At 47.0% G+C, this 27,897-nt stretch overlaps 1 protein-coding gene across 1 annotated transcript in view; it reads left to right on the forward strand.

The window, feature by feature from the left end:
- The window catches only part of LRP4 (LDL receptor related protein 4), a 79,299-nt gene extending 53,470 nt beyond the window's left edge, over window positions 1–25,829 (forward strand). The window contains exons 11-38 of the mRNA XM_083164456.1: window positions 466–591; window positions 879–1,109; window positions 1,325–1,481; window positions 4,589–4,806; window positions 4,893–5,069; window positions 6,332–6,454; window positions 7,069–7,277; window positions 7,900–7,981; window positions 9,438–9,543; window positions 9,635–9,836; window positions 9,926–10,115; window positions 11,877–12,008; window positions 12,119–12,259; window positions 12,377–12,463; window positions 12,557–12,728; window positions 12,817–12,979; window positions 13,195–13,420; window positions 13,551–13,854; window positions 15,205–15,423; window positions 16,308–16,442; window positions 16,531–16,639; window positions 17,110–17,254; window positions 17,446–17,559; window positions 17,764–17,884; window positions 17,973–18,037; window positions 18,164–18,251; window positions 20,500–20,641; window positions 24,830–25,829. Coding sequence (XP_083020582.1) covers window positions 466–591; window positions 879–1,109; window positions 1,325–1,481; window positions 4,589–4,806; window positions 4,893–5,069; window positions 6,332–6,454; window positions 7,069–7,277; window positions 7,900–7,981; window positions 9,438–9,543; window positions 9,635–9,836; window positions 9,926–10,115; window positions 11,877–12,008; window positions 12,119–12,259; window positions 12,377–12,463; window positions 12,557–12,728; window positions 12,817–12,979; window positions 13,195–13,420; window positions 13,551–13,854; window positions 15,205–15,423; window positions 16,308–16,442; window positions 16,531–16,639; window positions 17,110–17,254; window positions 17,446–17,559; window positions 17,764–17,884; window positions 17,973–18,037; window positions 18,164–18,251; window positions 20,500–20,641; window positions 24,830–25,162 — 4,517 coding nt within the window. The 3' untranslated portion in view covers window positions 25,163–25,829. The remainder of the gene's footprint in view (window positions 1–465; window positions 592–878; window positions 1,110–1,324; window positions 1,482–4,588; window positions 4,807–4,892; window positions 5,070–6,331; window positions 6,455–7,068; window positions 7,278–7,899; window positions 7,982–9,437; window positions 9,544–9,634; window positions 9,837–9,925; window positions 10,116–11,876; window positions 12,009–12,118; window positions 12,260–12,376; window positions 12,464–12,556; window positions 12,729–12,816; window positions 12,980–13,194; window positions 13,421–13,550; window positions 13,855–15,204; window positions 15,424–16,307; window positions 16,443–16,530; window positions 16,640–17,109; window positions 17,255–17,445; window positions 17,560–17,763; window positions 17,885–17,972; window positions 18,038–18,163; window positions 18,252–20,499; window positions 20,642–24,829) is intronic.
- Window positions 25,830–27,897: the final 2,068 nt, after the last annotated feature.

Here is a 27,897-nt window from a genome sequence, read left to right on the forward strand (position 1 = left end):
GAGACCCTTTCAGAGTAGGGGGGGGGGGGGCGCGGCCAGGGGTCTCTTGCTACGGCGGCTGGGGTTCCTTGCTAGTGCCTGCTCTGTGTGACCCCCCCTGATGGTTGCCATGTGGCAAACGTCTCCGGGAGTTACACCACTGGCTTCTATCACAGCCACTAAGTAAGTCCGGGGCTACGTATAAACCGCGCACACTGGAAAAATCATTCAACAGTAAGCTGCTTGCAAATGGATGTGCCGCGAATCGCTAAGCAATGTGCAGGCTCGCACAGGGAGGCATTTCACTCTGGCTGGACGGTGATTACCTGTATGCAGGGCTCTGCACATTAGCAGCCCAGCGATCAGGTTTGAATAACCCCCAATGTTTGGAATAACCCTGTAAATACTTTCAGTTGACGCTTCTCTCTGCGACAGATCATTAGTTACGGAATAATAATGTTGCTCTGTTCTGAATGTCCCGCACAGATGTGAACGAATGCGCAGAGGAAGGGTATTGTAGCCAAGGCTGCAGTAACACAGAAGGAGGGTTCCAGTGCTCCTGCGAGACAGGATACCAACTGCGGCCGGATAAACGTAGCTGCAAGGCCCTGGGTAAGCTTCCTCTTAGCAAATATGATCTAACCCTGCCACAATAACAGTGCCTCTGCTTGGGGGCGGGTCTTATATCCACGACAATGGAAATGATCAATTATCTTAGAACCTAGTAGCCCATGCAGCAGTACCTGGCCCATTCCTCAGCGTGTGTGGCCAGCATACATCTATTGCTTTAAAAAAAGGAACTTCATCGCTGTGCAGAACATCGAAGTATAAAAATGTGTCCTTTTTATTCATTGGCCACACTCCCGGTTCAGACCTGTCGTTGTATCTCCGTCTGTTAGGACCGGAACCCGTTCTGCTCTTCGCCAATAGGATTGACATCCGTCAGGTCCTGCCGCACCGCTCTGAATACACGCTGCTCCTCAATAATCTGGAGAATGCAATTGCCTTAGATTTTCACCACCGCCACGAGCTGGTGTTCTGGTCGGATGTTACGCTGGACCGCATCATGAGCGCCAACCTGAACGGCAGCAATGTAGAAGAAGTGGTGTCTACAGGTCTTGAGAGTCCCGGTATGTGTCTCAGGGGCCAATCCGGGAGTGAGGAGAAACGAGCTATAGTAATTATCAGGCTAATTAGGATATATAGTAATTAGATCCTTAAAGGGTTGGAAATGATGTCTCTGATAGGTGAAGCACATTACGTAACTACAGGGGGAGGTTAACAAGCTTCTGCATAAACGTATAGGCCTTGTGGCCAGATATTGATATTTATGTTCTGGATTAAGGTGGTCTCGGTATTGATTGGATCCACGACAAGCTGTTTTGGACAGACTCCGGGACCTCTCGCATTGAAGTATCCAACATGGACGGGTCTCAACGCAAGGTCATCCTTTGGGACAACCTGGAAAAGCCCCGCGCCATAGCTTTAAACCCGATGGAAGGGTAAGTGTGGAGGATCTTGATACCCAGGATATGTAATGCGATTTCTACACAATTATCTGGGGTTTTCATTTAAACTTTCTCAAAGGGAAAGATTTATTCTTAAAACCTGTGACAGCAGATCAGAACTACTTGGCCCATCTAGTCTGCCCATTTACATACACTCTAGTGATCATTTTTTTATTGGGAGCCATTTAACCAAGCGGTGTATTTTTGGATTGTGGGAGGAAACCGGAATTCCCGGTTGAAACCCACGCAAGCACGGGGAGAATATACAAACTCCACGCATGGCCCAGACGGGGATCGGACTTATAAACTCAGTGCTGTGAGGTAGTAATGCTAACCTTTACCCCATACGTGCCGCCTGATAGCAGTGCATTTGTGTCGGATGATGACCTGGTGACAGATTTTTTAATTTTTTTAAGATTTGCGATCAGGTTTTCCCCAATTTAAAAAGATTGACTCAGCACTGATCAGTTCCAATATGCAGCTGTTCCCAAGAAGGGATACTCAGTCTTTAACCCTTTTGAGTGCCAACAGCTCTGTGAGAGATGTTTAAAATATCCGTTAAAAATGCCGGCGCCGCTCACATTTGTTATATAGATTCAAATAAAAAAAAGATATTTCCTATATAAGGTAAACATTACAGGTCTTTATGATGAATACAAAAGTTTGCTTGGCAAATTTGACAAATTTACTTGGCACGCAAAGGGTTAAAGTGACAACTAGACAAAAAAAGAAAATAGAACATTATTAATTCAATACCAGCCGGTAATACTTTATAAAACAATAAAACTCAATTACATTAGCGCAACAAAAGTTAATAATAAAGGAGGCAAAGAAAAGAGGACCATCTCCAACAAGCAGCAAATAGATGGATCTTTTTATAGGCCCTTGAGGGACCCCCGATATATCATAAATGATGAAGTCCTTAATTCCTACTGTTAGATTTGTGAAAATGGTTAATGGTCACGGATTAGTATCCAAACCTTCCTAATAGAACACCGTCCTCTCACAACTGTTGTGGATTAGTATAACTCGTGTGCTTATCCTGTCTTACTTCAGTAGTCTTCGACTGCACCACAGCATGCTATTTGCTGCCACCTGGATACTTATGTTGCAGTAACCGGCTGATGTTCCTATAATCATTTACCCTGTATTTGTCCTGTATTGTCTTGTACTGTAAAGCCGGCCATACATCTACAGATCGATTGTCAGATTGGGCTGGTTGGAACAAAATCCTGGTAATGGATGAGAGCAAATGACAGTTGACCATTTGCTTTGAAATGCTGGAAAACTGCCAAAAGCTGTCACTCAGATATTACCAGGTTTTTATTCCAACCAGCCCCATCTGACAATCGATTTGTAGATGTATGGCCAGCTTAAGTCACTGTTTTCCTGTTTTGATTATGTGTACTCTGTAATTGGGCGCTGCTGAACCATATAAATAAAGGATAATAATAATAATAATAATTAGTCCACAGGTTCTCAAAGTCGTTCCTCAGGACGCCGCACGGCGCATGTTTTGCAGATCTCACAGAATCAACTGAAATAATTAGCGCCACCTGTGGTTCTTTTAAAATGTATCCGTTGGTAATGAGTGCCCCTGTCGTGTAACCTGGAAAACTGTGTAGGGTCCCGAGGACCGAGTTTGAGAAACACTGGATTAGTGGGTAGAACAACAGTCTCCCTGAAGCCTAAACATAGTTAGTATTGCATGCTCAATATGATTCTAACGAAGCCACTGATTGCACACCAACATCTAAGGTGGCAAAACGCGCCAATTGTTCGAATCTGCAACCATTGTATTCATACCCTTGAGGACAGTGGAGGAAAACAGAATTGACTGCATCTCTGCCTCAAGTGTGGAGCTCTGCAGTGTAAAGGCCCCCATGCACTAGGGCGACTTTTCCTTAGGACAAGTCGCCCCCGACTTCCCCCTGAGCTTCCCCGGCTGCTCCCCAGGGAAGCTTGATTAGATTGGCACTTGATGTGCCATTTTTTACATGTGATAAATCGTCTCGATTTATCACATGTAAAAAACCCGGGGGGGGGGGGGGGGGGGGGCTACAGAGCAGGGCTGCTGGTGGGAGCAGGGGGGGCTGGGGACGCTGCGGGTGACACAGGCGGCATAGAGCCGGGCAGAGGGAGCCGGGAGCTGTCAGTGCTAGAAAAAAGAAGCCTATACAATGAATGGGCAGCCTGTGATTGGCTGAGCGCTCTCTCAGCCAATTGCTGACTGGCTGAGAGAGCGCTCAGCCAATCACAGGCTGCCCATTCATTGTATGGGCTTTTTTTTTTTATTCAGTACTGACAACTCCCGCCGGCTCCCCCTGCCCGGCTCTATGCCACCTGTGTCCCCCGCAGCGTCCCCAGCCCCCCCTGCTCCCTCCACCGCCGCGCCGCCCCACTAGGTCCCAAGTCGGGTGGTCGGACGTGCAGCAGGTCCGACCACCCGACGCAGATCCGATGCGCACGGGACCGCGCATCGGATCTGAGGGGACATCAAAACTAGCCGATTTTGGTCCGATTTCGGCCAGATCCGACTGATCTGGCCGAAATCTGACCAAAATCGGCTAGTGTATGGGGGCCTTAAGGCACAGTAAAGCACGCAACACTAACTATATTTCTGCTTCTGAGACTCTTGTTCTTCCCACTAATCGCGCTAATCCACAACAGTTGTGAGAGGACGGTGTTCTATTGGGACGGTTTGGATACTAATCCGTGACCATTAACCAATTTTCACAAATCTAACCGTAGGAATGAAGGACTTCATCATTTATGATATATCGGGGGTCGTCCCTCAAGGGCCTATAAAAAGATCCATCTATTTGTCACTTGGTGGAGATGGTGCTTTTTTCTTTGCCTAGTTTATTATGAACTTTTATTGAGCTAATGTAATTAAGTTTTATAAAGTATTACCGTCCGGTATCATTGGTATAAGATTATATGTATTAAAAAAAAAAACACAATGCTTTAGCTCTAAATCGCCGTTCTATTTTCTTTTCTCCCCTAATTTACCGGATTTTGTTATTAAAATACATTTGAATTGCTTTTGTCGTTTTACTGTTTTAGCCTCGTTTTAACGTACACATTACATATTCCTTCAGCACCATCTACTGGACAGATTGGGGTAATACACCGCGCATTGAATATGCCAGCATGGATGGCTCCAACAGACGCGTCATTGCGGATACGCATCTCTTCTGGCCCAATGGTCTGACTATCGATTATGCCGCGAGACATATGTATTGGGTAGATGCCAAACATCACGTCATTGAGAGAGCAGATCTTAACGGATCCAACCGCAAAGCTGTAATCAACCAAGGTGGGATCTCTAAGTCTCCCCATCAGCCCCCACCTCTTTGGTTACCCATGCCGGAAACATATCATCCCTTTCTGTCTGGCTTTCAGGTCTCCCGCATCCATTCGCTATCACGGTGTTCGAGGACAGCCTGTATTGGACTGACTGGCATACCAAGAGCATAAACAGTGCCAACAAATTCACCGGAAAGAACCAAGAGGTGATCCGAAGCAAGCTGCACTTCCCCATGGACATACACACTCTGCATCCGCAGCGGCAGCCAATGGGTAAGGGCACTAGGCTTTAACCATTTGAGTGCCAAGCGAATTTGCCAAAACAGGTGTACATTTTTTTATTCATCAGAATGACCTGTAATGTTACCTTTATATAGGAAATATAATCTTTTTTTTTTTTATATAACTTTTTTTATTTGAATTTATATAACAAATGTGAGCGATGCCGGAATTTTTAGCCGATATTTTGAAACTCTCTGAGATGTTGGCACTCAGGGGGGTTAATAAAAGGACATAAGCCTAAAATATTTTAATGCATAACTATAATTGTAAGTAATATACATTTAGTAACAAATATGTTTATATCCTAAAAATATATTATTATTATTATTATTATTATTATTATTATTATTATTATTAATACACCTGTATGGGTAAATTTACTAAAGTGTGGGTTTTTAGAAGTAAGAGAAGTTTCCCGTAGCAACCATTCAGATTCTACTCCTCATTTATCTAGCACAGTGATGGCTAACCTTGACACTCCAGTTGTTGTTGAACTACACATCCCAGCATGCCCTGCATCAGTTTTAGCATGGCCAAATAGTAAAACTGTAGCAGGGCATGCTGGGATGTGTAGTTCAATGACAGCTGGAGTGTCAAGGTTAGCCATCACCGATCTAGCACCTTCTACAGTATAATAGCTAGAATATTATTGGTTGCCATGGGTAACCTCTCTCCCTTCTAAAAACTAATGGCAACTTTACCCTGAAATCTTTTTATCACTGTTTTTGTAGATGGGGGGCCGATTCAGACACATTCGTTATGGGCCGAATTTGTTCCCATCCTCGATGTTTGGGGTTTGTGCATGAGCATACGCTAAAATGCGCATGCGTAATCCCCGGGAGCAAACGGCTTTCGCGAGTTTCACAACCGAGTAGAGGAGTGAAGGGGACATTCCCCTGCAGACACCGGTGTGTTGATGCCTGCTTGGGGCCGTCGGCTGGCGGCAGTTCCCAATTCGGCGCTCTGCCCCTAACTCGGCCAGGTGGCGTTTACCTGTTAGTTAGGCTGCGATTGCACTGGTCTGAATGAGGCCCATAATTCTCTTGTGAGTCAGTTTTTATTTCTGGTTAAACCCCCAAATTACACTTTTTTACAAATTTTAATTACAAATTTATTATATTTGTTTTCTGTGACATAATACAATGTGTAGCTCAGTAAGATGACCTAATAACAGACTAGATTTCATATCATTGGTACCTGTGGCTGTGATCACCCCGCTGGGCACTTTATTCATTGTTCTATTGTCCTCCTAGGGAAGAACCGTTGTGGCACCGATAATGGCGGCTGCTCGCACCTGTGTCTCCCCAGCGGTGACGCTTTCACTTGCGCCTGTCCTACTGGTTTTCGCAAGACCGGACCCAAGACGTGTGCCCTAAGTGAGTAGGACAGGGTCATAGAAGTTCTATATTAACACTGTTTATAAACCTAGTTTCCAAGTAAGAAATATGGTCCCTCTCCCCATTACAGTACCACTATGATGTCACATGGTTGTAGGCATTGGATACAATTGGGGGCTATGTTATCCCTAACTATACTGCCTGTTGGAAGTAGTATATCGTGTTTATAGAAGAAAATGGATGCCAGGTTCCTCGTAAAGGCTGCCACCCAAAATATGAAAAATGTTATTTAACGGTGGGATTTCATAGATTTAACATTAATCCATCATATTATTTACCCCATGGGGTCTGGTGTTCCGTTAAATCTACTCTCTCCTCTGCCACCGAGGCGACTTTTTCCATCCAGTTAATGTGCGTGAATTCTGTATTCAGAAACCTGGAAGGATTATTACTAAAAAACATCATTCCTGTTTAATTTACGGAACATCGCTCGAGTCTCAGTGTTGAGTGTGATTATCCTGTTAGTGCATAGAGTAACAACCCCAACCAGACACCCCCCCCCCCCCCCCCCCCGCACCCAAACACCTACATTTGCTCTTTGTGCGATTTTGAAGCTGAAGGAATTAAGATGATGACCTTTGACCTTCGATCAGGTCTTGACAAGTTCCTGCTTTTTGCCCGAAGGACGGACATCCGGAGGATCAGCTTTGACACCAATGATCTATCCGATTTTGTCATCCCACTGTCCAATGTCCGCAGTGCCGTCGCACTGGACTGGGACTCCGCAGATGACTACATGTATTGGACGGACACCAACTCAGACTCCATCAGCCGGGCAAAGTCGGATGGCAGCAGTCAGGAGGTAAGAGGGGTGATCACCACTGAGCTGTATGTGGGCCGTTCTCCCACGTGGGTTTCTCTGTAGTTACTTAGGAGGAAGGGATCGGAGGAAAGATATTCCCTCAATGTATTGTTAAAGTATCAGTTTCAAAGGGCCTGATTCACAATTGAAAGCAAATCTGCAGTGGCTACCAGATTGCGTCCACCTACCGGTATTCCTGTGCATCTTGTGGTGCAGCTGCTCCCTATCTGTGCGTTTCTTTTGCTTCTTGTCACACATCCGTGCGCTCTTGCACCAGACTATGGGCCCGATTCAGAGATTACGTAATCTCATGACGTTCCACATGCGATAAGTCAGCCCCATGTGAACTGCAGCAACCGGTTATGGGTGGGGGCCAGCTGCGTTATTGAAAATGGGAGCTTGTAAGCTTTGTGGCCAAGGCGTACCAAGGCCTTTGTTTATTTAGTCTTTGGACGCAGCACTTGGATCTGAGATGTCGGACCATGTGAGGTTGTAGTGATGAAAACGCTGTCCCCCTATTCAGAGACCATAGTACGACATGTGTAGCAGTATTGTGGGATCAAGCAGCTGAGGTACTGGCTGGACCTCTCCTGGCTGATAACCTTCTCCTCTCTCCCAACAGGTCATCGTAGAGACCAGCTTAGAGAGCCCAGCTGGATTGGCTTTAGATTGGGTTACACAGAAGCTCTACTGGACAGATGCAGGTGATTTACCTTTTGGTTCTAGAGCCCCCAAACCTGTATCTAATGTACCCAGCGTTCACATTGCCAAATGTCATCATTAGTCACTTAATGATCCTGCTAAGATATGGGCAGAGCATGGTGTGGGGGGGGGGAGCATGTGTGAGGTGCATGCATGCTTGAAAATGGGTCTGGAGAGGGGGCGTGGTCCCACCAGAGTCACTATTGAGGGTGGAGTGGTAAAAGGAGGACATTAAAGACTTCTGTAACATAGAAAATGTTTTGTTTCTACATTACTAAAAACAGGTATCAGTTTGTTAAAGGAAACCTTTTTTAATGTGGAAAATAGGCATTAACTATTAAGTTATCGGTATAGGGCCTGCTTATTACACAGGTCTTTTTGAGGATATTTCATCATTCCCAATCGTCCCATTGAAACTCACACAAGAATGGAAGAACATACAAACCCCACACTGGGAGGTCACCTACAGGAACGTTTCTACCAACCTATGGGGCAACATATATATCTCTGTATAATCACACACTTTTTTCCTTGGTGCCTGTGAGAACAGATCACGAGAAGGGGCTCAAGCCCTTTTTTAGCGTTAAGACTTTTTATTCTTTTATTTTTTTTTATTTTTTTTTTACTTTCACTTTCTTAAGCTCGGTGAAGTGATCAAGTGTCTGGTTTTTATCACCGGCCAATCAGCTCCTACCTGTCATTTATCAAACCAAGCCTGTAACTTCACAGTTAGGAGCTGATTGGCCGGTGATAAAAAACAGACACTTTATCACTTCACCGAGCTTAATAAATCTGCCCCTCAGTCCTCAAAATTCATCCGAGAAAATGTTTTGTAAAAATAGATCAGCCACCGGATCTGAAGATATCCATTACTATTATCTGTATATATATATATATATATATATATATATATATATATATATATATATATATATATATATATAGCTTCGCAAGATGCTGCGGCGATGTACAGTGGGGAAATACAGCAGGGTACAAAAAAGTATAGAGAAGCATAATATATACAATTCAAAAGGAGAAAGCTTGTGAGAAATTACAATGTCATTAGTTTAAGACCATCAAAATGATGGTTTCTGCAATGTACTTTCACTTTCAGCTGTGACAGTTTTTACTTTCAGTTTGAGCCGTGACCGTTTTAAGCCCACAAACTCTCCCCCCCCCCCCCCACCCTCAGTCCTTATCTGCTCCTACCTTCAATCTGTCTTCACAGATCCCTCTCTCCTGAAACTGATCAGTGTCCCTGCAAAAATTGCTTTCACTTTCTGTTATGACCTCTATTTAGCACACAAAAGGGTATTGTGCTCCATTGAGTAGTTAGCCTTTTATAGATGGATGGATGGATGGATGTAAGAGTAAAATAAGAAAGTAATTAAATGTCAGACGGTGATTTTCACTGCATGTGTAATTGGTAGAACCTCTAATGTCTCCGCTCTCCCACAGGGACAGACCGGATAGAGGTCTCTAACACGGATGGGTCTCTGCGCAGTGTCCTGATCTGGGAGAACCTTGACAGACCCAGGGATATTGTTGTAGATCCAGTCGGAGGGTGAGTGAGGTTCTCTTTTCTAGGTGGCATCGTAGATTGATCTTTTATTTTCCACCCTGAACAATGAATTCTGATCTATTTGTCACTGTAGGTTTATGTACTGGACAGACTGGGGGGCCAACCCAAAGATCGAACGAGCCGGAATGGACTCCTCCAGGCGCATAGTCATCATCTCCTCCAATCTCACGTGGCCCAATGGACTGGCTATTGATTACGACTCGGAAAGGCTTTATTGGGCTGACGCCGGCATGAAGACAATCGAGTCGGCAAAACTTGACGGAGCTGACCGCATGGTGAGAGGTCTTTGTTGCCGTTACAGTCGTATGTACATAAACCATTGTAGAGACTGGGGTAGTAACCGCTAGTTATTGGGGTCTCTTAGGTGCTGATTGGAACGGACCTCCCCCACCCCTTTGGTCTGACGCTGTACGAAGATCGCATTTACTGGACGGACTGGCAGTCCAAAAGCATTGAGAGCGCGATTCGGAAGTCTGGGCTCGACCGCAAAACAGTGCGTGAGAACCTGGAGAATCTGATGGACATTCATGTGTTCCACCGTCAGCGACCCCACGGTATAAAGCCAGGAGTGAAGCTGTCAGTGCTAGTTACTAGAGTTCTGAGTGTGAATGGTATGCAGATCTGAGTGTGGCCTCATTCCATGAAAGAGAATGGATTGCATAGAGATCGCCTGTCCAACTGCATACACATCTATACAATGGCGCCACCCCGCTCTTTTCTGTCATTTATAGTTAGACCTACCCCATGCTGGGGGCCTCTGGTTGTAGTTGTGCAAGGATTCACAAACCTACATCCCGCTGCGGAAGTCCTAGCCGTGCAATGCAAACACAAACATCTTGCGGTTGGAGCACTGAAGTGCAAAGCTCTCGTTCAATAGGGGCTGTGTAGCCAGGTGCCCGCTGGCTATGTTTCGGGTGGCAGAGGCTATGTGCAGTGGCTGCTCCTACCTCTTTCGGGGAGGGGGGCTGCCTCTGGCCGCAGGCTCCCGCCTGTCACCGCCGCCGATGCCTCTTCCCGTCCCTGGCGCCTGTCCTATAATGACAGAAGCCGGGACTGGCGCATACGCAGTACAAACCTATGTACTGCGCATATGGCCAGCTTCTATGGGATGCTTCGGCAGCAGCCCATAGAAGTAATCATGGTACAATATAAGTTACAGGCACCGGGACAGTGCGTGCGCAGTACCGATATAGGTTCTGCGCATGCACATATGCCGTTTTTGCCCGGCAGCCCGCAACAAGGCGTCCTGGAGGGAGGGAACACCTCCCAATGGGACTGCCTTTGTGACTGGCAGGTCGGACTTCAAATAAGAAGCCACTGCCAGTCACAGTAAAGCCAGTGCAGTCTCACACACTGCATCTGGCTTCACTACAGTGGCAGATTTTACCTGGGGGGGCTGCAGCCCATAGGTAAAAACCACCACTGGCTGTGTGTGATATCGAGCCCACCCGCTGCATGGTAGCCCCTCGCAATGGTCGATCGCTGCGCCCCACCATTGTTCACGGGCCTCATGCACGCACACATTAGCAAAAATCGCTACCAGCAATTTTTGCTAATGTGCATGGGCTACTGAATTAACCCCTAGGTGCAGGATATCCCTCTAATTGTATCATCCAGAGCGCATGCACATGACTCACTAGGATCGTCAGTAACTCTGGACCCTCCTATAGGCCCTGTGTACACCTTACTCTCCCACGCCGGCATTGCAGCATGGTTTGTCTAGGTGTTAAGTTACTCATCCATACACAAAGGGGCGGTATTCAAACTTGCCCGCTATTTCTGCCCGGGGAAATTGCAGCCGCCGCCTATTCAATAATGCCATTTCCGACAGCATTGAAGGCGGATTCCGACAAAACAGAGCCGACTTTAGTGTGATCTGTTTTGTTGGAATTGGGCGCAGATTGTCGAATTCACGGACGGTCTCAACAATCCGTGGCCAACACGCCCGCTTATCGACCCTCGACAGACGGAACTATGAATTCCGCCTGTCTGGTATCTGGCGAGCGGAGCGAAAACGGCCCAGGATTCCGACCGTCAGGACGTTCCGACATCCCTGATTGAATACCGCCCAAACCTTGCTGGATGCGGCTGCGTACGGCGTTGCCTGTGATTAAGAATCACCTTGGCATCTTCCATGTTCGTAAGACAGATTTTGGCTTTGAGATGCCTTTAACAATAAATTAAATGCTAAATATAAATTTTTAGAAATGAATAAATCTACGATGGTCCCAGAACATGTTCAGGAACATCGTTATGTGTAGATTAGATGATAACCCACCCGGTGGATGGTCTCATTCTCTCTCCTTTCCACACAGTGCGCTCAGCGTGTTCGGTAAATAACGGGGGCTGCAGCCATATCTGTCTTCTCTCACCCCACCCGAAAGGCCACAGCTGTGCCTGTCCCACCGGGGTCAATCTACTTGAAGACGGCAGGACCTGTTCCTCAGGTGAATTTCGTACACTACAATTAATGTGTGTACCGTTACCTCTGGTACCTTCATTCTTTACCCTGTATTGCGTAGCGCTCTTACCGCTTACTTTGATCTCCTTTCCCAAGGAATGGATCGTTTTCTCATCTTTGCCCGGAGGACAGACATCCGCTCTGTCTCTTTGGACATCCCGTACTTTGCCGATGTTGTGGTCCCCATCAATGTGACCATGAAGAACACCATTGCCGTTAGTGTGGATCCTCTGGAAGGTGAGCATGAGGTGGTCCTAATCTCTGTACTATCCCGTGCTAGAGTCAGGGAGAAGTGTCGCGGGAAGTTGGTTAGGGCCAGCGATGGGTCTAATTGATGGTTCTTCCTTTTCTTAGGCTTGGTGTACTGGGCGGACAGCACCCTGCGTAAAATCAGCAGAGCGGCGCTGGATGGGTCTAAGCATCAAGACATAATCACCACCGGTAATTACCCACATAAACCTCGGAAGCACCTGAAAGTCAACCATATGTTGTAGTTGTCCATTGTATGACTATGACGTACCAACTTCTTCCCAGGCTTGGTCACCACTGATGGTCTAGCGGTGGATGCAATTGGCCGTAAGGTGTATTGGACGGATACTGGGACCAATCGAATCGAAGTGGGGAATTTGGATGGTTCCATGAGGAAGGTGCTCGTTTGGCAGAACCTGGGAAGTCCGCGAGCGATTGCCATTTATCACGAGATGGGGTACGATGAATAAAAATGGCGTTTCTTTATTCTACTAGTTGTGGTCCACCCATGAATCACATTTAATGTGTGTGCCTTCTTTCACTAGATACATGTACTGGTCAGACTGGGGTGAGAATGCCAAGCTGGAGAGGTCCGCAATGGATGGCACAGACCGTAAGGTTCTTATAAGCATGAACCTGGGTTGGCCCAACGGACTGGCAGTGGATAAAGCCGGCTCACAGCTCCTTTGGGCCGATGCACATACAGAGGTACGGTTCCAATGAAGGTTTATATTGACCAAGGACTCCCAAGTGGCCAGTCTAAAAAGCTTGGGTTAGCATAATCTGCATTTTTGGAACAATGGGGGGAGGTCTAGAGAGGGTATCCCCCCCCCCCCCCTTCTCTCACAAACAGGGTACAGGGTAGCTGTTGTATTTTTGTACCTCTGATATCCAGTGTCCTTGTCTTTCGTCCCTCTCTATAGCGGATAGAGGCCTCTGACCTGATGGGAAGGAACAGACGGATCCTGGTCTCTCCGGTCCAGCATCCCTACGGCCTAAGCCTGCTTGGTGCTCATATATACTGGACAGACTGGCAGACCCGCAAAATCCAAAGGGCAGATAAAGACACAGGGGCAAATATCATTGTGGTGCGGGACAACCTGCCCGGTCTCATGGACATTCAGGCGGTGGACCGGACTCATGCCCTGGGTGAGTTCTTGTTCTCACCGGCTGGATGTCAAACTCCGGATTTTTGCCGAATCCGATCACTGTCGAATCACCCCCTCTCTCTGATACCTGCCTGTATGTGATTGCTAATTATCTTCCTCTGCTCTCCTAGGCTACAACAAGTGCGGGGACAGAAACGGCGGCTGCTCTCACCTCTGCCTGCCAAACTCTGCCAGCTATTCCTGTGCCTGCCCTACTGGCATCCTGCTGAAAGAGGATGGTCGCACTTGTGACCCATCTCCTGACACGTACCTGCTGTTCTCCAGCCGCGATTCCATCCGCAGGATCTCTCTGGACACCGATGACTATACCGATGTCTATATGCCCATCAGGCAACTGAACAATGTCATCTCCCTAGATTTTGACAGCGTGGAAGAAAAAATCTACTACACAGACGTTTTCCTGGATGTGATCAGGTGCTGACCGATTGGGACTTTACCCCACTTCCCTCTACGATGCTGAACTCAATGTCCTAGTAAAATAGAGTAAAAGGGCAAACCCATCGTTCGGCAGTAGGGGAAAGGGTGGAAAAAGGGTTATATTCCAACCCTAGGTCACAGATACATCGGAATGGCGTGAAATCGTTCCAAATCGCATAAGTGTATGGGTGCCTTATTTTTTATTTTGTAGTTTATCCTTCAACTCCATGAGTGGTGGTTTTTCTGGGGCAGGACAAACCTACCAGGGCAGGTTTGTCCTGCCCCAGAAAAACCTACCAGAGAACTTAAGGGCAGCCCCCCCTCCCGCCCAGTCACTCACCGGCAGCCCACTCCAGATCGCTGGGGTTCCCCTTCGGCTGCCATTCACAGCAGTAGTAGTAGTAGTAGTAGTAGTAGTAGTAGTAGTAGTAGTAGTAGTACGTTTATTTATAAGGCGCCGCAAAGTGTCCGCAGCGCCGTACATAGCAAACAAAAAAAACAAATTACAAGGTAACGTACAGGGTGTGTTGATAAAATACAGTATAAATAGGGGTATAGCTGGTAGAACTAAAATCAGCATCAGTTCAGAAGTAGGTGTGGAAATTGTCGAGGAGACTGAAGATGAAGTAGAGGAAGGGAAGAACAGGACAGGAGCACAGGTGAGGTAATGAGGTAGGGTGAGTACGTGAGGAAGGAGGGCCCTGCTCATAAGAGTTAACATACTAAAAATAGGTGGGTGGACGAACGAAATACAATAGGATAAGTAGGAACGGTGGGGAACGGAGGCAGGATAGGAGGATCAAAAGAGGTTAGGAGGAGGGATAGGCTAGTCGAAAAAAGTGGGTTTTGAGGGAGCGCTTGAAGGAGGTAAGGGAATCAGATAGCCTGATGGGTGGCGGGAGGTTGTTCCAGTGCAGTGACCAGGCGGCAGGTTTGGGGCAGCTTGGGGGGACTCTGCGCCCAAACTCCGAGCGATGCCAAGCAGCCCCGAAGTAATGATGGCGATGGCGTACGATTGCCGGGGGGGGGGGTGAAAGGAGGGGGTAGTGACGACTTGGGGGGGGGGGGGTTGCTCCTAGAGGTGGTGCACAGCTGGAGGCACCACTGGCGCACACCTACATATTGGTGGTATGTCCAGAAATTTTCCGGGACGGCCCGCTGCAGCAGTGCAGCTGAGCTTAGATAAATTTCGGGCATACCACCAAAGTGGTTAAGAATACAAACAAATGACTATTTTGTGGTCCATGTTGCTGCCAGATGGGTCAACGTGCTATCAAATGTGTGTTATAGGGCCGAATTAAGATTGTGATATTGCTTCCATTTGCTGAGTACCTGTTTGTCCATCAGGAGAGTGAATCTTGATGGCACCATGATGGAGACGATCATCGGCGAGGGGCTGAAGACTACGGATGGGCTTTCCGTAGACTGGGTAGCCAGAAATCTATACTGGACGGACACAGGTGCTAACACTATTGAGGTATCCCGGTTGGACGGGAGGTACCGGAAGGTGCTGATTAATAACAGCCTGGACGAGCCCCGCGCCATCGCTGTGTTCCCTCGAAAAGGGTGAGAACGTCATGAGTTCACAATGTGCAAATTGACCTCCTTCCATTGTCACCTCTGACCTTCTGCAGTCCGGTATCATCCGGCTGTTCAGATTGCCTCTCTTTGGGGGCCGATTCAGACCTGCTCGCACCACCGCAAATTCACATCCAGGCATATGCCACACCACTGGAGTGAAATTAATGCGAATTAATGCGAGCCGCCCACTATCGAATGATTTTTTTCCACTGGGCACAATTCATCGTAGGCCCGAGACCTATCCGGCTTGTTGCTGACGTCACACACCCTTCCCTAATATGCTCAGCCGCGCCTGCGTCTTCCCGGACACTCCCAGTTTTTTCTTTTTCTGGCACGCCCAGCATTCTCCTTGGCACTCCCATGAAAAGGCGGGTTACTACCCCCAGCGGCCTACTTCCCGTCAATCACCTTGCGTACAGCCAGTGATACGGGTCATACGCATGCGCAGTCTATCCATCATCGTCGGCCGTGCGAATACGCGGCAATGCCACAGGTCTGAATAGCCCCCATTGTTCTGTTTAAAAGTATCATCTGTTGTTCAATGGGGGCGTATGTGAATTATACAAAGCCATGAACCCTTTGCGCGCCAAAAGTTGCTGTGAGCGATCCGATAAAAGTGCGAGCGCCACTCACAGCGACTGTTCTTTTAGTATAAATAAGTCAATTCTCGCACCCAAACAGTCGCTGTGAGCGGCGCTGGTCATTTTAGCGGATATTTCGCTTGGCAATTTTCACACTTATTTTGACAAATTCCCTTGGCACTCAAAGGGTTAAAGACCGATGGCGTTATGTCTTCACTTGTAGGAATATTGTTTTTGTTGCGTCCAGTCAGACAGGTAACATTCTAACATTGTATCTTGCTTTAACAGTTACCTTTTCTGGACGGATTGGGGCCACGTTGCCAAAATTGAGAGGGCCAATCTGGATGGCTCTGACCGCAAGATCATTGTTAATACTGACCTTGGCTGGCCCAATGGTTTGACCTTGGACTATGACACTCGTAGGTCAGTACTCGCACATAAGGTTAAATGATCTGTATGTAGAGGGTGATAAATATATACAGTGGTCTTAACGATGCTGTTCTCCTTACAGAATCTACTGGGTCGATGCCCACTTGGATCGCATAGAGAATGCCGATCTGAATGGCAAGACCCGCCAGGTGCTCGTCAGTCAGGTCTCCCACCCTTTTGCCCTCACACAGGTGAGAATTCCGGGTAACCATCTCCATTCATCACACAGAGATTCTGAGGAGAGTGGAGATGTTATGGAACCCTTTGCAGCAGCGTTGCCCAAACTTCGCCATTACAGTCCCGGTTTTAACCCTTTATCGGTCACATTGTACTTTAAAAGATAATATTTTTCCTCGTGGCTGCAGTACTACAGTTTCCCCACCAGATGGCAATGGTCAGTCTGATGTTGCCAGATGTCCACAACGTCGGAATTTCGACCTGGCCTTGTTGTAGCCATTTGGAAACAATATCGATAAAGGGTTAAGGATATCCATACTTGAGCACAGGTGACTTTTATTTAGTTATCAGTACTCAAGCATGGCTATCCCTAAAACCTGGACTGTAATGCTTTATAAATACCGTATCTGTTCCTTTCTATGCAGTGGTGGATAATCCACTCTTCACAGTTATGGAATGATGTTTGATTGGCTTCTCATTACAGGAAGGTCGATGGATCTACTGGACAGACTGGCAGACGAAATCGATCCAGAGGGTGGACAAATACTCTGGGAGGAGCCAAGAAACCATTTTGGGCAACATGGAAGGGCTGATGGACATCATTGTGGTGTCTTCTCTGAGACAATCAGGTACAACGCGGCCCAGTAAGGGATTCTCTTCCACCCAGAGTTCCCGTGAGGCCTCTATATCTCTGGGGAATGCTCTCTGTCAATTGTCCCCCCCCTCACATTTATTGTGTCCCACCTTCATTCTGATCAGTCTCCCGCTCTTCTAGAACATGGCTGCCTTTAAGCCTCATCCTGCTTTCTCCGCCTTGTAGGAAGTAATCCCTGTGCGGTTAACAATGGCGGCTGTTCCCATCTCTGCTTCGCTCGGAGTCAGGATTTTGTGTGCGCCTGTCCGGATGACTTGGAGTCTGAGGCCTGCTCAACCAGTGAGTATATAACATTCTCAGCGACCGTACGGCCCTTAGTACACATGCTTTTTTTGTTTGCTGGCCGAATCCAAGGTGATTGACAGGAAGTAGGTGTGTGGGGGTGGTAGCTGGCTGTTTAATGGGAGTAACCCACACACACACACACCTCCTGACTTCGATTTTCTTCTCTGTTTTTCATTTTTCTTTCTTCTCCTATTCCAGTTCCTGGATTTTTACCTTCGCCTCCGCAGCCAACAAACAATAGTGACCGAATCGGCGGCCCCTTCAGTCCTAACACCCAGAGCGAGCGAGGTAACCGTACACCGGGGGTGACCGCAGGAAGGTAAGAGTATCCCAGCACCGGCTGGTATTTGTTCGCCAGGAAAACCCTTAGTGTCTGTAATTACTCAGTCCTCCATGTTATCTTTCAGCTGCTCAGACGAGGAGGCCACGAGGGGTCTCTGTTCCCCCGTAGGAGCTGTGCCAGCCAGCGCAGGTGAGCAGGGAGACCTAGATTAATAATGCCAGCTTGAGTTGTGATCGCTACAGTATGTGTGTGCACTACCAATAGGCTGAGTAACGTCTAGTATCCTATAACAATATTTCATCTTTGTGTGTTCAGGGGACAGGCTGCATGTTCCGCACATCATTGCCGGATCTCTATCTCTGCTGTGTCTGCTCTTCCTGATCTGCGCCCTGCTCATCTACAGGTCGGTACCCTGTGTACGGGGAGACGTTGCGATAGGCTCCTCCCTCGCCTGTCACTTGCAGAAGTCTCCATCATTATTTGTTCATGCTGATGAGACCCCATTTCCAGGCCGCGCTTGTCCATATAATTATATTACAGGACTGATTGCGGATTGCAGAAATGTTATTACGATTTATGATATAATATATTGCAATGAATCTTATTGCAACTTATGAAGAGACCCCCAGCCCTTGGTCTTGTCCATGTGTTTTCCTCCACACAACAGCATACGTTCTAAAGAGATTAGACCCGTTCGCATGAGAACCGATGTTTTACTGTGCAAAGTGGGTGCACCCACAGAAAACAGACTGTTCGTCAGGTGCACGCACCCAGGGCAGCGGGCGGGGGGCGGAGAGGGGTGGCGGGCAGCCCTATTAGCATATAGGAACGCTCAGCGTTTCAGGGGCGTTCCCATGAGAACGCTGGCCGTTCTCCTGCTAATGAGGCCTTGGCGCGGGTGCGGGGGGGCGAATAGCTGACATCACCGAATGTCAGATGCCGGCCCATGTATCCAAGGTGATTGACAGGAAGTAGGTGCACCTCCCACATCTTTCGATGGTCGGCGGCCATCGAAATATGTGGGTGGATCCCCCTGGCCTGCGAATGGAAGTTCCAGTTTAACATCCAATCATAAGTACTGTGTGCGATTTTGCGCTTGCGAATGGGTAGCGGCAGCCAACCAATCACAAAGTGGGGTTTGGTGGACTCTCAAGGCTGCAAATTAACCAGAGTAATAATTATTATAATTTTATTTATAAGGCGCCACAATTGTTTTGCAGCACCGTACAAAGGAACAATACAGGGAGACAAAGCTTGGCATAGCATTGAATAAATAACAAAAATACAGTACAAATAAAGAGCGCCACAGATCAATACACATTACAGCTTGGATATAAGTAGTGAGGACTCAATCAACATACAACTAGAGGCTTGATGCCAATGATGGAGATGAGTATGCAGACGAAGATGGTCACTGAGTGTTGGAGTATAGGAGAGCTGTGAGTGACATGTGAAGAGAAGAGGGCTTTGACAACAGGAGGGAAGAGGGCCCTGCTCGGAGGAGCTTACAATCTAGTAATTAGAATAGAATAATCCCCATTGTCCCCTCTCTAGCGGTGTCCTTATGGGCTTGGCCAGATCAATTCTATCCATTGTGTTTTGCTGGGCTCTGAGCTCCTGTAGTTGATATTTATTTTTTCCCGCTAAAATAGGAAATTGTGACGTGGGCGGAGCAAAACTATAGAAGTCCAGATTTGATAACTTCCCAGCGCAAATGTTAAACTAATTCTGTTTATAGATCACGTTATTTAGCTAAATCTAGGGGTTACTTGCATGGTATTTGCGACCAATGGTTGCGATGTTCCTCTTGAACTGCGATCACATTGCAGTTTGATGCGATTGCCAGTACAGGCAGGGGGTGGTTTGCACCTCCTCCTGCATTTTCCTTGCGAGCGGTTTATGATTTGCGATCCAAGCTGAATCAGGCCCAATGTGCCGCCGGACATCAGTGAGAGGTTGGGTTCCGCACTTACAGTCTTATTTGGTAGATCGACTTCGCTCAGTCTCCTGTCTGCGGGGTGCCAGTGACATTAGTGAAGATCAGGTCACCCGCAAATGAGCCCTTTCACCTCAAGGTGAAGGTGTCAGAACCAGACAGATCAGGAGAATGGCATCACCCAAGTACTGCCCTGAATTTTATCCAAACACCTAATACAGGTTGAGTATCCCTTATCCAAAATGATGGGGACCACAAGCAGTTTGGATAAGGGATTTTTCTGGATTTTGGTATATTTTAAATACATACTTACCTGGTCCCCTGGTGGTGCCCCAATGTCCACGGTGTCCCCTGGAGACCATGGCAGGCTTCAAGATCCTCTTCAGCGGCATCTCTGGTCCCAGGGGAGCATTGCGTGGGCAATGCAGTGAAGTCACCGGCGCACTCGTGCAATGCACCCCTGGGTCTGCAAATACTGCTGAAGAGGATCCAGAAGGCCGTCGTGGACATCGGGGGGACAAAGTAAGTATGACAAAAAGGGGCTGGGGGAACAAACCCCCCCCAAAAAAACAAAATATTCTGAAAACCAGGTTTTTGGGAATATTTCTGTTTTTAGAATACACAGATAAGGGAGACCCGACCTGTACTACGTTTCTAATAAGGGAGTGAGCAGAAAGTGAGTGTACAAGTTCTTACATCTGACTTGGTTCCGCAGGCACCGTCGTGCGAAGCTATCAGAGCCAGCACTCGGAACCCTCACATACAGTAACCCGTCCTACCGCACGTCTACGCAGGAGGTGAAAATAGACACCGTGCACAGGCCGTCAGTGTGTCACCTGCAGCGGCAGCGCAAAGAGGTGAGGGTTGTGGTGTGTGTGTGTGTGTGTGTGAGTGATGGGAAATAAAGTGATTGTGATACGGGCTTGTGTTACAGCGTGTAACCGATTGATTATGTACGGATTACGTTCGCTCTCAAGCTGTGATTCCCATATACTATATAATGACTGGGGGAATATTGTTGCTTAGGATGTATAAAATGCTAATGTTGCATTATATAATGTTCTAGTGTAATGAGATGTCGTACACACAAGGAAATAGTGTTCTGATGGTTATTAACACATTTCAAAGTTGCGGTTTCAATATAAATTGTCATTAAATGCCAATCGCTCCGCATCTGTTAGTTACCCTTATAAAGTTATACGGCCATATTCCCGCATCCGGTAATCTAAGTGCAAATGTCAGGGCGACTCCAGATGCTGTGCCTGACATGCCAATGATTTATGTCCTGTAACCTGGGGGGTCCCTGGGCAATCTGCAAATCCAATAAATACTCCCCAGCTACCCTCCCCAAGCAGGCACTTGGGCACTCCTACCTGGGTCAGATACGCCCAAGCTATCCATTTCCACTGGTGCAATTAACCAGCGCCCGAATGCAGGAGAATAGTGCCACCGCTGGCTCAGTTGCCAACTCCAACAAGTGTATTACAAAACTGGAAATTATTCAGAAAACTGTTTTTTCAGATTACTTTGTGAGTTTTTGTTTTGTTGCCCCCCCCACCCCTTTTTTCACACTTACCTCGTCCCCCGATGTCCGCGGCGGCTTCCGGGATCCTCTTCAGTGGCATCTCCGGTCCCAGGGGTGCATTGCGCGAGTGCGCGGTCCCGCAATACACCCCTGGGACCGGAGATGTCACTGAAGAGGATTCTGAAGGCTGCTGGGGGACACCAAAAAACAAAAAAATCCCGTATCCAAAATGCTTGTGGTCCTGATAAGGGATACTCAACCTGTATATGTCACCAGTTTACTGTAATTGCAGCCTCTACAGAAATGTGTATTCTATACCAACAAAATTCATGTAGGCTTTGTTTCTAAAGGGGGGGATGTATCAAACTTTTGAAGGTGGTAATGTGGAGAGGTTGCCCATAGGGGATACGGTCATTGGGTCTACAGCAAGTTGGTCGACAAGCATTGTGTCAACACTGTTAGGTCGACATGGGTCAACGTTCACAGATCATTCGGTCGACATGGGGTTTTTCACTGTATTTTGAGCCGACATGTGCCGACAGGCGGTATTTCATGCCCTACCATCCACTAGGGCGTGGTGGGAGAATAAAATAGTGTGTCCGAAGCATAGCGAGCGAAGCGGTGCACTGGAAACTGTGTCCATGTCAACTGTGTCGACATTCGGGTAAAAAAAAATAAAACCGTGAAAAACCCCATTTCGACCTTTTGACTGTTGACCAAGACCCTGTCAACCTATTGCTTGTGTCGACCTATTGCTTGTGTCGTCCTATTGACCTGTGCCGACATTGACCCATGTTGACCTTGACCCACCTCGACCAACTTGCTGTAGACCAAACGATCCCAACCTGCCCAAAACAACCAGCTTCTCGCTGTCTTATCTAGAACAGTCAGTTCTTGTGTAGTTTCACGGCGCCAGCATGGCGCCATGCTACTTCCAGGTTCTACGCTCGCCAAACTATCTAAAATAAAGTAACTTAATTCCATGCCAATGTGGATAGTTCATACCCCCACTATCCACCTTGGCATGGAGTTGATTATAGATATCGTGGCGAGCGTAGCGAGCCACCGAGCCTGCAGTGTGGGCGAGCGAAGTGAGCCCCGCAAGGGGACTCAGACGCCATGCTGGCGCCGTGAAACTACTCAAGTACCGAACAGTCTATAAAATGACAGAATTATTTGGGGCAACTTCTTCACTCCAGCACTCTAAAGTTTGACACATGTTGTGTATGGGAAGAGTCCTGTGCGCTTGGGTTGAGAATGTTCTATGTATAGATCTTGTATAAGTAGAAGTATAATGTGTTTTCACTGTGTTGGAACCCTGGTGTTACATGTAAGTGCACTGACTCTCCGTGTCACACTGTCTCCTCCACTGCAGCACTCTGTCCCCTCTGACAGTCTCTCTCCTTTCCTCTTCTGAGCCCTTCCGCCACCTTCAGGTATTCATGGCTGCACGCGAGTGTCCTGTACGCGTCCTGCTAACTTATGTCATCCTAGAGTATCTGGAACGTGTTCTTTAAGGGCCGCAGGACATCTTTTCCAGATTTCCCTGATGAGTGCACCTATGTGTTCAGGGACTAAATCCTTGTTTGCGATGCATGTGCCCTTATTTACCCCGTGGATCTATGAGGACTCCGGTCTTCCTCCTCTGTTGGTCAGACGAGGGCGGGTTTCAGAACCTCCTTTGTAGCATTGCTGGTGATCATTACTAACCGTGTGAGCATGGAATGTACTTATCAAGCCTTCGCTTTCTTGTTTGATGCTCTTAGCAGAGTGGAGTTGCCTTCTTGATTTTTAGGACTTCCTTGTATATTATCGGTTAGAGGACCATCAAGTCACAAGCCAAGAAATTCTGCCATATGGTTACTTCTACAATGGTCGGGACTAGACATCGATGTCCTAAAACTATTTAGTCCCTTTTACAATGGGTGGGACCAGACACAGGCATTGTCATGTTATTTAGTTCCTCCAACAATGGGGGGGGCCAGCCACTGGAATTGTCATTTAGTTCCTCTTACAATGGGTGGGACCAGACATTGGAATTGTCACGTTATTCAGTCCCTCCTACAATGGGTGGGACCAGACACCGGCATTGTCACATTTAATCCCTCCTACAATGGGTGGGGCCAAACAATGGCATTGTCACATTATTTCGTCCCTCCTACAATGGGTGGGACCAGACACTGGCATTCAACAAGGGTTTTTTTCTAGAGACCTCTCACAGCGCTGGACTCCTGAATTCAGAGTGAACTAGACGATTACATGTATCTTCCTCGGCGATATCCTTATTTAAAGTAGCATAGTCCACTCCTCTTTTTTTTATAAAAGTCAAAAAAAATATTTTAAAAAATCGTGAAAAACTCCACATAAAAAATGGCTTCCACATACAATAAAAAAGACAAAAAAATTCTTCCTTGTAAACGAAAAGTCACTGCACCATCAAAGAACAGGAAAACTTGGATGTAACGATATCCAGAACAATCTCAAGGATAAAATGTAATCCCCGGGTAATCCTATGAGTATTCAGTTATAGTCTGGAGTAACCTTTTCCAAGGTCTGAACCATATAGAAGGAAAGAATATTACTCTCACCCATTCGCTGTAGTCACTGGTCAGGATTCTATATCCTTTGATCTGGGGATGACACGCGTCGACACACTGCCACTGTAGTCTGGTAGTGCTCCCTTTAGCTCCAGATATGTTAACATCAGTGGCCGCACTGCCACTGCAGCCACTGGTCTCTCCTGTCACACCAGTCCCTCTGACCGCTCAGGCTGTTATGCCCTGCGGTGATCTTACAGTCAGCACGGTACAGGAACCAAGAGACTGCCGGCAATGTCTCTGGTTGGGGTGAGCGATCACTGACAGCTGAAATCAGTTGGCATTGTCATGTTATTTAATCCCTCCTACAAGAGGTGGGACTAGACATTGCCATTCTCGCGTTATTTAATCCCTCCTACAATGGGTGGGGCCAAACACTCGAATCCCACCCTCTGCGAGAGCCGATACTATAGAACAGTGTTTCCCAACCTCAGACCTCCAGTCACACCACCAGTCCAGGTTTTACTGATCTCCATGCTTGAGCACATGGTCGAAATGACTGATTAAGGGCCTGATTCAGAGATTATTGGAAATGCAATCAGCATTGTGTTTCTGTCCGGTCTTCAGGAGGGCCATGCAGGAGATGGGATACACCTCCCGCGTTTATCTGCAATTCCAGCACTGTGACCAACGTCACAAACTGCGGCCCTACATCCCAGCCCTCTGTTGCGATGTCCCACGCAACTGGCCAGCTGAGGAAGCTCCAGATTACTCTACAGACTTTTTAAGACTTTCCTTTGAGTATCGCTTATGACACGGTCTTCTGCATCTCTTCACCTTCTCGCCGGCTATTCATACTGCAGTTCTGCAGAGATGTACGGTAGAGGCCAAACTGTCTCTCTGTATCTTTCTGCTGTACCTAGACATAGCAGTGCCACTCTTTAATACTTCTGTTGCTAACGATGTTCTCCTCCGCTTCGCAGGCTGTCCCCGACAGTGGCTTCACCAAAGAGAAGATCAGGATCTTGGAGGGCTTCGGCCTACTGTCTGGTGACGAGAGCGAGTGGGACGACCTCAAGCAGGTGAAGCCATCCCGTGGCAGCATCCTCCGAGACCACGTGTGCATCAAGACAGACACCGTCTCTTTGCAAGCCAGTACTGCCTCGCTGGACCTGACCGAAACGCAACAGCTGCTGCAGGAAGAGCAGTCGGAGACGGGCAGCGTCACGCTCCCACCAAGCCCCGAACGTAGAGTCTCCTTACCAGATACCGGCTGGAGGGGAAGGCACATACCCTCCACTGAGAGCGAGGTGTGAGGCACCAGAGGACAGGAGAAAAGGGAGTGGGAACAGATTCTGTCCCCGGTGTTACTCCACAACTAATCAGGAAATTCTGTATCATCCTTCAGCACTCGACTCTGCTTCATTACACTTGGACTAAACTGGACTTTTCTAAGATCTGTGACAGGACACACATGGGCAAGTTAATAGGCTGCGCCCCCTGGTACACACCCTCCCGGGTGTCAGTATTTGGCTGCTGCATTCACCTTGGGGATAGGAGGTGATGATGCCTCTCAGAGAAGACTAAGTCAGTGTCGCGTACATGTGCTCTGACGTGGCAAACTGATCTTTTTTTATTTTATTTTTTAAAGAAAAGAGAAATTCAAAAATGTTAGAGGTCAGTACTAGAACATCATGACCTGGTGACCTGCTGACTTGTGCTACTGATCTGGATGATCCTTTTATTTGCCAATTGATCTATACAGACCTCATGCATCTGTGCCAAGATCACCGGGAACTTCTAATCGGAACTAACTCATCGCTCACATCACCTGCAAGCTACACGAGAATTGCTCATAGCTCCGCCTTGACGGCACAGGGAAGGATTAAGCGCTCATCCTAAAAGGGGTTACAATTTTTTTTTTTTTATTAAAAAAATTCTAATTTTTATACTAAGCCGGAATAAAAAAAAAAAAGAACTGTCCGCAGTGGGTTGTTTATTTTGTAACGTTTTTAACAAGGATTTCTGGATTTTTTTTTGTGTTTTGGTTTTTTTTGTATTTTATTTAACCTCTGTATTTTAGACTGTTGTGATAACTTAATATAAATAGTTTTTCGTAGGTGGTCTTTCTTGTTTTGTGGGGCGGCGGTGTCTGAATGCAAATGCACAGTTGCCTTTTCTGCTTAATCAAATGTATTCAGTGGGTTTTTCTCAATTTGACCCCAACCCCCTAGTACAAGAGTGGCAAAAACGGTCCTCAAGATTACCAATGGTTCCTGTTTTCCAAACCACCTAGCTGGCACATAGCTGTGGTCATTACTGACTGTCACATTCCCCAGGTCACCTAGCTGGCACATAGCTGTGGTCATTACTGACTGGCACATTCCCTAAATCACCTAACTGGCACATAGCTGTGGTCATTACTGACTGTCACATTCCCCAGATCACCTAGCTGGTGCACAGCTGTAGTCATTACTAACTGTCACATATCCCAGATCACCTAGCTGGTGCACAGCTGTAGTCATTACTGACTGTCACATTCCCCAGATCACCTAGCTGGCGCACAGCTGTAGTCATTACTAACTGTCACATTCCCCAAATCCCCTAGCTGGTGCACAGCTGTAGTCATTACTAACTGTCACATTCCCCAAATCCCCTAGCTGGTGCACAGCTGTAGTCATTACTAACTGTCACATTCCCCAAATCCCCTAGCTGGTGCACAGCTGTAGTCATTACTAACTGTCACATTCCCCAAATCACCTAGCTGGTGCACAGCTGTAGTCATTACTAACTGTCACATTCCCCAGATCACCTAGCTGGTGCACAGCTGTAGTCATTACTGACTGTCACATTCCCCAGATCACCTAGCTGGCACATAGCTGTGGTCATTACTGACTGTCACATTCCCTAAATCACCTAACTGGCACATAGCTGTGGTCATTACTGACTGTCACATTCCCCAGATCACCTAGCTGGCGCACAGCTGTAGTCATTACTAACTGTCACATTCCCCAAATCCCCTAGCTGTTGCACAGCTGTAGTCATTACTGACTGTCACATTCCCCAGATCACCTAGCTGGTGCACAGCTGTAGTCATTACTTACTGTCACATTCCCCAGACCACGTAGCTGGTGCACAGCTGTAGTCATTACTTACTGTCACATTCCCCAGACCACGTAGCTGGTGCACAGCTAAAGTCATTACGGTCACATTCCCAGGAACACCTAGCTGGTGCACAGCTGTAGTCATTACCAGCTGTCACATTCCCCAGATCACATAGCTGGTGCACAGCTGTAGTCATTACTAACTGTCACATTTTCAAACCTGCTGCATTCATTCTTCTATAGATCCACAGGCTGCCTGACTCACATGAACTGTTTGGAGGAGAGAAAAAGAAGACTCTTTTTGTGGGGCACTCTTTGTAATATGTAAATATTAAAACTTAACTTTTAATTAATTCAATTCAAATTAGATAAAGTAGACATACATAGACAAACAAACAGATAAACAAAATTTCAAGTCTGTACAGATGGAAATGTACTAAGGTTTTGCAGTGAGCTTTTTAGTTTATAGGCTATGCAAAAATTAATAAAGTGTTATGTCTAGACAGGGACTGTTGTGTTCAACAGTATGGCTTGTTGCTATGTAGTGCTGAGATTTGCAGTAAGCTTAGAAAAAATTGCTGTGCAAATAGGGAGGTTCAATACACTGTCTAGTATAGGGTCGTTGTGATAGTTCTGGCAAAGCTATTTGCTGTTTAGTGCCAGAGATCGTTTGAAGGTTATGGTCTAAATTGTTTAATAGGGAAAATTTCCCTCCTTAGACTGCATATTAATACCCGCTTACCACATGTTACGCAGAAAATGAACGCAGAAAATAACGGAAGTCTGGTCAATTAGTTACATTGGTCATACAGACTAGCTTGGTAGATTATTCCAATTTGTCAAAACAGTCACAAAATGTAGATAGTTGCAATTAAATTGTGTCAGAGATAGTCTCAGTGTTTATGATTAGTTTGCAACTAACTATAATGTCACAATTGATTTTATTG

The sequence above is a fragment of the Crinia signifera genome, chromosome 11, assembly GCF_055691185.1.
Source record: "Crinia signifera chromosome 11, ASM5569118v1, whole genome shotgun sequence".
NCBI classification, from domain to species: Eukaryota; Metazoa; Chordata; class Amphibia; order Anura; family Myobatrachidae; genus Crinia; species Crinia signifera.